The sequence below is a fragment of the Olea europaea genome, chromosome 6, assembly GCF_002742605.1.
Source record: "Olea europaea var. sylvestris chromosome 6, O_europaea_v1, whole genome shotgun sequence".
Classification (NCBI taxonomy): Eukaryota; Viridiplantae; Streptophyta; class Magnoliopsida; order Lamiales; family Oleaceae; genus Olea; species Olea europaea.
In genome coordinates this window covers 9,565,671-9,573,551 of record NC_036242.1, presented here as the reverse complement: position 1 = coordinate 9,573,551, position 7,881 = coordinate 9,565,671, and the positions used below count along the sequence as shown (strand labels likewise).

The 7,881-nt window shown below is 33.8% G+C and overlaps 1 protein-coding gene across 3 annotated transcripts; it reads right to left on the bottom strand.

Moving 5' to 3' along the window:
* Positions 1-53: 53 nt before the first annotated feature.
* Positions 54-4,275, bottom strand: LOC111395774 (zinc finger CCCH domain-containing protein 18-like). Of its 3 annotated transcripts, none has more exons than XR_002702866.1 (8): positions 3,992-4,275; positions 2,261-3,206; positions 2,006-2,176; positions 1,731-1,910; positions 1,173-1,249; positions 907-1,068; positions 650-781; positions 54-574 (listed from the first exon to the last, which is right to left on the bottom strand). XR_002702866.1 is itself a non-coding variant. In XM_023021920.1 (8 exons), exons 2-8 carry the CDS (start codon positions 3,190-3,192, stop codon positions 505-507), a joined length of 1,710 nt encoding a protein of 569 aa, XP_022877688.1. In that variant the 5' UTR covers positions 3,193-3,206; positions 3,992-4,270; the 3' UTR covers positions 54-504. The 3 variants fall into 3 exon arrangements, 2 of the variants coding, with proteins under 2 accessions (XP_022877688.1, XP_022877689.1); XM_023021920.1 differs by having other exon boundaries at positions 650-767; positions 3,992-4,270; XM_023021921.1 differs by having other exon boundaries at positions 650-767; positions 2,006-2,173; positions 3,992-4,264.
* Between the last annotated feature and the right edge of the window lie 3,606 nt (positions 4,276-7,881).

The following is a 7,881-nucleotide window of genomic DNA, read 5'->3' as shown; positions in this document are numbered from 1 at the left end:
GGGGGGGGGGGGGGGGATTCAAAATCTGCGCTCTACAATCAAAAGATACGAGCAAGAAACAAAACCATGTAATCATATATTTCTGTATTCAAAAGATAGTTCAAAGTTCAAAATATGAAACTCAATTCATTGAGTAGTTATTTATCTATCACAGAGATTGTAAACATATTTTCACTTCTCCGCGACCTGCATATGTACGTACCACTTTCTTTCATAGCCAGACTCGACTCCTATATCACATTCTCTTTCTACGGACAAAGCTCTATCCTTCCTCTTTCTATGATAGAGATTTCAAAACGAAACTTCTTATATGTACTTCTCTGTATATCATTGTCTTCTTTCCTACCTCCTCTTGATCGAGTAATGAGGACATGCTCCTAAGTGTTTCTTCTTTACCGATATGTACTTGCAGCTTTCATTTGATTTGTAACGCGGAAAATCTGTCAGATTAGAGACGTTGCCTTCTAAAACCTGCAGTCTATAAACTCGTGTTCTGTCCTGAATTTATATGACGGCCGAAATGCTATTAGCTGCAGATGCAAAGGGGCTCTCTGGGAGATTGAGTCCTTGATGGCTGCACGATTGGAAAATTTTTAGTAAATGAAAATTTTAGTCAACGTTCAAAACTAAGAAAATTAATCTTACAGACCTTTCCTGCTCACCACAATTGATGATCGAGTACTTGGGGTTATCAGGGCTAGTAGAGCCATTGTTCAGAACATCAATCAGATAATTGAACCGCTCTACCGATGTAAATTTGGAATGATCTGCCCAAGTTTGACTTAGTAATCATAGAATAAATAATAAAAATTACACACTGTGCCCGAAAAATATAATCTTTATCAATTCACAAGTTGTGCTCGTAAAAGGAAAGACAAAAAAAAATAATAATAAATAAATAAAAACCTTCAGGTGGTTTTAACTCGTCCAGGGGATAACCCATGCACGACTGACTTGCCAGATGTTTGTGTGTTAGCCGGAGCTGTGAAAGACGCATTGTCTCGAGTTCAAGGGCCTGTTCATGCTCTTCCATGAGCTGCCTTCTAATTATCCTAGAAGATTCCCATCCTGTCATTGATAGAAGAAATTAATCACTTATGCAAGTTGACATATTAATAAGTAAAAGTAAAACTCTTATCTGTAAAAATTTGGGTTTGCAACAAATAACTTACTCGCTTGAAGCTCAGGGTCGATATCAAAAGGGTGAGAGTGGTAATACATTGGATGCTCGAATTTTTCAAGGTACTTCCTGCAGCCAAAAGGGATTAAAAAAAATGTCAGAGAGAGGTGCGCGCACAGAGGGAGCGGGTTATTCTTGAAACAGGAAAGCTATCAATAAATCATCCTGTAACATGCAAGTATAAATTGTTTGTATTCAGATATCTGAGAATTCGGTAATCTGATTGGTTAACATGGGAAAATGTTCCAAGCTTCTAAAGCATTAAAATATTTCTGTAACATAAGACATCTCTGATCAAGATTAAACACATAATAAGCATTGCCAAATGCCAGGTGCCAAAAAATAACAATATAGTAATCTTAATTTGAAAGAGTCTACAATATTTAGTAGTTCCATCAAACTGAAGAAGTCGTGTTAAAATCATCACAGGTGTACAGACAAATTTCAATTGTACGAAAACTGTCAGCATTAACCAATAAATCTGGCAAATGAATAGGCAACCAGCAGTGCATTTGTTCAAGAAAATATTGAATTCAAGTAGCAATTATACCTTTCCATAAGCTTTGATTTTTCTCTATAAGGTTTCACAAGAACACGAGCCCCACAAACATAATGTGGATTTCCCTTGGACAAAATCAACTTCACAGTGTCCGCACTCACAAAAGTGACAAATCCAAACATCCGTTTCTGCTGGCAGGGAATCCTCACATCTTGAACTGGACCGAAGGTACTAGGGAAGAGCACCAAAAAACAGTTAGAACTTCAACACACAGTAAATTGAGGACAATCACAAGAAGCAACTTCGAAAAACTGAGAGTTCATTACTTGAAGTAATTCGAAACGTCTTCCTCTGTAAAAGTACTCTCAGCTGGGAAAGTTAGATAAATTTGACGTGAACCGCTAACAATAGGGCCAGGGTCATTCCTTTCACCCCGGATGTCCATATACTTGGGGGCATCTTCAGCCAGTATGACTGCATGCTGTCCATGAGGCCTGCTTCATGAAAATCAGAAGAAAAACTGTCATCTGATAGAGAATATACAAATGAACAGACAAAATATTCTGGAAAAGGTCCAAAACCTGTCAATAAGCCGGATGCTATTTTTCAGTCGAGCAAGAAGTTTAGTCAAACTATAGCCAGCTTTACCATGTCTCTGGCTCTCAGTCAGATACCCTTCAGCCTGCAGAGTTCTTCCATATCTCTCGTAGTACATCATTGGCAGAGAAGCAATTGAAACCGGATGGCCTCTTCGGGATTTCAATAACTCAGTGATTTCAAGTTCCAATTTTTCAAGAGACCCAGGCAAGAAAACTTGATCTTCATTAGCAGTTGCATAGGAATTAGGACCAAACATATGCGAATAGCTCTCTGCGAAAGATTCTCCATGAAAATACCTACAGTTACTGCCATGTTTACAAAAGCCCTTGTTGAAATAGTGACAAGTCTTAACGGGATACTCCAGATTCGAAGAAATTCCACTACCCCTATTACTCATATCACTAAATGCAGCTTCTGGGCAATAGAAATCACTCAGAAAACCTGAAGTTCCAGAAATGAAGGGTTCTAACTGATCGTCCAAACCAATATATTGGTTTTGGTAACCATAATCTTCGGGAATTGAATCAGCGTATGGTAAAAGTTTGAAAGCAGGATTAGGCATTGGCTGCGGTGGCTGTTCAGCAGGTAACTGAGGATCCCAGTAAGAAGTTACTTTTTGAAATGCAGCGCGAGATGAAAAAGGTGAAATCTGAAGAGAAGGATCTGAAATAGGGCTCGGCATGGAAGGAGAAATTGGAGGTGAAAGAACTGGCGACGAAGCAAACAGAAAAGCAGATTTTGCCTTTTGTATCAAGTTGTGGATTAAGCTGTCAGGACCTAAAGCTAACCTTATCATTTCCTGGTCAGGAAGATCTTGCAAGTAAATATACCCAATTATCTTCCTAGCAACATGTTCTGGTTCCAATTTTGAGATTCTGTCGTGCACAAGCTTTACAGCCTCGAAAGAATCCATTTTACATATGGTAACTGCATACATATAAGAGAACCAAAACAGTGAATAATGGACAGTTTAGATAAATACTTCAAAAAACTAAAAGTAAAACAAAACTAGCCTTATTCTTATAACTGTGAAAAGACATGGAAACAAATAAATTCGATTGCACAACTAGTGAGTGTTTTTGCGCTAGGAGACACGAAACCTGATAGATCTCAACACAGAAGCATAATAACATGGAATTCGTATGCTGCTTTATTATTAGAAAATTCTAGAACGAGGATTTCAGATTGGAGAACTCAGGTCAATAGTGAAAAACATGCAAATAAATAAAAAAATAAATCATGTAGATTTATCTTATGAACACTACCGAGAACTAAAGTTCAACTTTATCCGAAACCAAGAAAAATTAAACATTAATTCTTCAAGAACAAATCACAAGAATTGAGATTGAGAAATCGACAAATGATTTCTTATATCCATTATCATCACTATGAAATAAATTTCCTCTACAAAAAAGTCCATGAGAAAATAACTAGTCTTATAAGGCAGAAAATAACACTCAGGGAGTAAACTCTTCATACAAAAGAAAATTGTATTCCTCTTCAACACAAACCGAATTTAAGAATTCATAACCATTTAAAAGAACCACACAAATAACCCCTTTAGGACAAACCCAGATTTCATTATACGAAAAAACCCACGTTAAAAAGTATCCTTAAAACACATGCAAATTCTTTACTAGCAATATACTGTTTTAATTTTTAAACCCAACCCATATATTAAAGATAATCAAAGAACAAAAAATCCAACATACCCTCTCAAGATCTTGAAGTAACTGTAAATTCTGTAGACAGAAGGGAAAAAGAAAATCTTGGTTTCTCTATCTATTCATCCATGTTTCTTCTCTCTCTATTTTTCTCTTCTCACTATTTTCTTCACTCTCTGTAATCCTCAGCATAAACAAACAGAAACCATCTAATCTCTCGAAGCAAAATGACAAGAAAAGGATGCTTTAAAGGGCACTGTGCCTCTTCACTTCAGCAGCATTTGCTAAATAGCTATAAATTTCTTTTTCTTCAAATAAATAGATTATAATTAATTTTTCACAATTTCCAGGTAATCTCATGAATAAACAAATTTTCCTAGATTTACGATATTGTTGATGCCAGCTTGAAAATGGCTTTACAAAACTATCCCTGCAAATTAGTAAAATCCCATTAAATATTTAATTGCATGTTGTGTAATTTTTGAAAATAAATAATTTGATATCGGAAATTCCAATGTGTGGAAATTAAACCACACGTGTAGGCCCCAAGCACATCTGGTTTTTCTCAGTTTTGTCTCTATACAAAACACGAAATGGTCCACCCTTAATACCAATCGTTTGATTGTTTTCAAGATTTAAAATGATAATAACTTTATCTTTTCTTTCATTTTCTATCATATTATTTAAATTTTATTAATGGGTCCCATCACACTTAGCCGAATAATTTTTTATAAATACTGTCATTTGTTATTACTTTGGTCAAGGACAAAAATTATACGGACTCAAGACTAATCCCAAAATCAAGTTTGTAGTTACAAAACGACAATGAAAATAATTTATTTTTATCTCGTCGTGTTTGATGTTTTTGAGCTCAAATAATAAGACAATATTCGGTTAATGTTAAATTTTGGCATTGTTGAAGGAAAATAAATTAATTATATAAAAATAGAGGGGCATTATGGTTATTTGGAAATATAAAGGACCATTTCAAGCGGCAAAACTGTAGGAAGGAAAGCAGTTTCTTCCCTTTTTTCCTCATTTTTCTCTCTTTTTTTTTTTTAATAATTTTTTTATATATTGAAAAATAGATAATGGAATTTGAAAATGTAAGGGTTAGTAAAATTATCTGGTTTTAGATATTATACAAAAATATCATATTGATAGGGTGGTTCGGATCTGCGTTAGAATCGGGCCATCAGTTGTAAAAATGAAATCCCCACATTTTCTGCTTATATTTCTTCAATATGTACTATAAAATCTTTTTCGAAAAAAAAAATGAAAAATGAAAACTAACAGTTAAGATTATTCCACTTCTTTTTATTTGATATTTTTACCATTTTTCCCATTCTTTAAAATCCAAGAAACTTTTATGTTTATAATTTATTATCAACGTATACATTATTTTTACAATATACAATTAGCTAATTAAAATGATTAAGAAACGTTACTAATATTTCATACTCATAAAAATTTTCTAATCTTTTTTCCATTGTATTTATTTGTATTATTTCAAGAGCACGGTCGATTGTAGACCATTTATAAATGATAGTAAACCAAGACGAAGTCTCTAAACAAGGTTAAAAAAAGGAAATCATAAAAACTATCTTTTCATTTTTTTTTTTTTTCGCTGTATATTTTTAAGTTAAAATGAGGTCGTCGAGAACTTTTTGAAGGTTAAACGGTGTAAAAGATGGAGAAAAAAGATGTTAAGACTTAAATTGTTCAAAAATAGATTTGTAATCTTTTTTGATTCGATAAAGTGTTGTTTAGTCCATTGGAGAGGCAACGAAAGTCAACTTAACAACCTCCATTTCAACACGGTCAAGAAGTCAGTAAAACATTTTCTTGAGCGAGCAAGCTAGGTTGACGATAATAATAAAGGATAAGTTATAGTGTAAATAAAATATGCATATATGGATGTTCACATCCTTCACATGAGGTGGAGCCCAACTCGCGTGGATCCCACCCTATGTGAAGGGTGTAGACACCCCTATATATAAATTATATGTACAATAAACACAACTTAATAATAAAATATTAAGTGTGGAGTCTAATTATTGTCAATCATAATTATTGTCACTTCATGAAACTGGTTGCGAATCAACCTCTATAATGAAATCATCATGGGGGTTGAAAGGAAGCAAGAGGCCCCCTTCCCCGGGTTGTAGGAGGCAGAGGCCCCCAGACCTAAATTTCGGCAAGGATAATTTAAGAATTTGTATTCTTGTAAATTCTATTAAGGAATTGGAGTCATTATAAAATACGATTTTCCCCCTCATTTATTGTATAAATAGGGAGTCGTCCTTATGTTTCATGACTATCATCAAAAAGAGAGGTTAGAGAAGGTTAGAGCATGATTTTTTCTGGTAGATATTTTTTCCTTTATCATAATAAAATACTGTAGCAACGGGAGACGACATAACCCCGTTTGACCCCTCCCCCAACCCAAATTTTAATGTTTGAAATAGTATTTTTTTTTTTTCAAGAACGTGGGGTTGATAAAAAAGTTTTAAAAAAAAATATTTACGTGTAATATTAGTTTATGAAAAATTGTATGATTAAAAATAAGAAAGAGCAAGGGGGCCAAACGGAACCACAATTCCATGTTTATGTGTTTCTTCAAATTGATTGCTCTCGATGTAGAGACTAGGTATTTATTTTTTATTCTTTTACTTTACTAGAATCACGAGTTAATTAATATTATTCTTTTTTTTTGTTGGCAAATGGAGGGAATCACGTGGAGACGGTGCTGGGTGGGGGCAAAACCTTATCTATTTGGAATTGGATTATCGGAGACAAATCAAATACAGTCACCTCTTACACTACAATTCTATATGCATAAATCTACGTATGTCATAAGATACATAAAAGCTGTGTCCCAGTTGTCAATTACCATATGCGGCCGTTAGCCGTAAGAGAATCCGTGGAGCTTCAATTTGGCCATGTGCGCAGCAAATTTTTCCAATTCGTGTTTTTTTACTTTTTAGTCCTTTAGTTGTACAAAATTTTTCAACTTTAATTAAATTTTTTTATTAGCCAAACGATTACATTTGAATTCTTGTAATTCGGTTTATTTTTTATATCATTTGTTAAACCTCACACTAGATCCTGTTACTAACATAACAAAATTACGAAGAATATTTATGTAGTCGACACTTAGATTTATTAAAAGAATTTTAATTTATAAAAATCTTTTTTTATTTTGCATCTAGTAAATGGATCCCTTGCAATACTAGAGTTGCTTAGTTTGGGCAGCTTAAGTGACTTTATAATTACATATGATTCACCATGTTGCGAAAATCTAATACGTGCTTGACTTTATACCATGCTCGCATTCCATTCCTTTTTTTCAATCCAATCCTACGATAATCTATCAAGGGAAGGATATCATAGAAGGCATAGTGTCATATTAGAAAATAATCATATGGGGTGGAAAAAGTACGAAATAAATAATCTTTTTAAAATTTAAACGGTTTTGTTCAAAACTATTATTATTATTATTATTATTTTAGGTTTTAAATTAAGTAAATGAGTTTCTACTGAGAGAGAGGGGGCGTAAGATGCAACTTTGGGCTTGCTGAGCCCCGTTTGGCACCATTAAATTTATTAATTTAATTTAAATTTTTCTCTCTCATATTTTCAATTACATAATTTTAATAAAATAATATTATACGTAAATTGAAAATTTTCATTTTTTAATAATTATCTATTTAAAAAAAATACTATTTTCCATTATAAATCCAAATAATGGATCAAACGGGGGCCTGAATAGATAGCCCATTTTAGACACTAGAATGAAATCTCAGACAGAACAGAGAGAAGAAGAGCTAGGCAACGAACAAGAAAATGAACACGGACATTACAGCATCGGCAAAGCCGGAGTATCAGGTGATTGATCGGAACCCTCCGTTTACTAAGACGGTGGCCAATTTCAACAC

Coding starts and splice junctions, on each gene's coding strand:
- LOC111395774 (XM_023021920.1), bottom strand. CDS start 3,192: ATGGATTCTTTCGAGGCTGTAAAGCTTGTGCACGACAGAATCTCAAAA. Junction 2,177..2,260: donor AGCATCCGGCTTATTGACAG/GTTTTGGACCTT, acceptor ATTTTCATGAAG/CAGGCCTCATGGACAGCATG. Junction 1,911..2,005: donor GACGTTTCGAATTACTTCAA/GTAATGAACTCT, acceptor GCTCTTCCCTAG/TACCTTCGGTCCAGTTCAAG.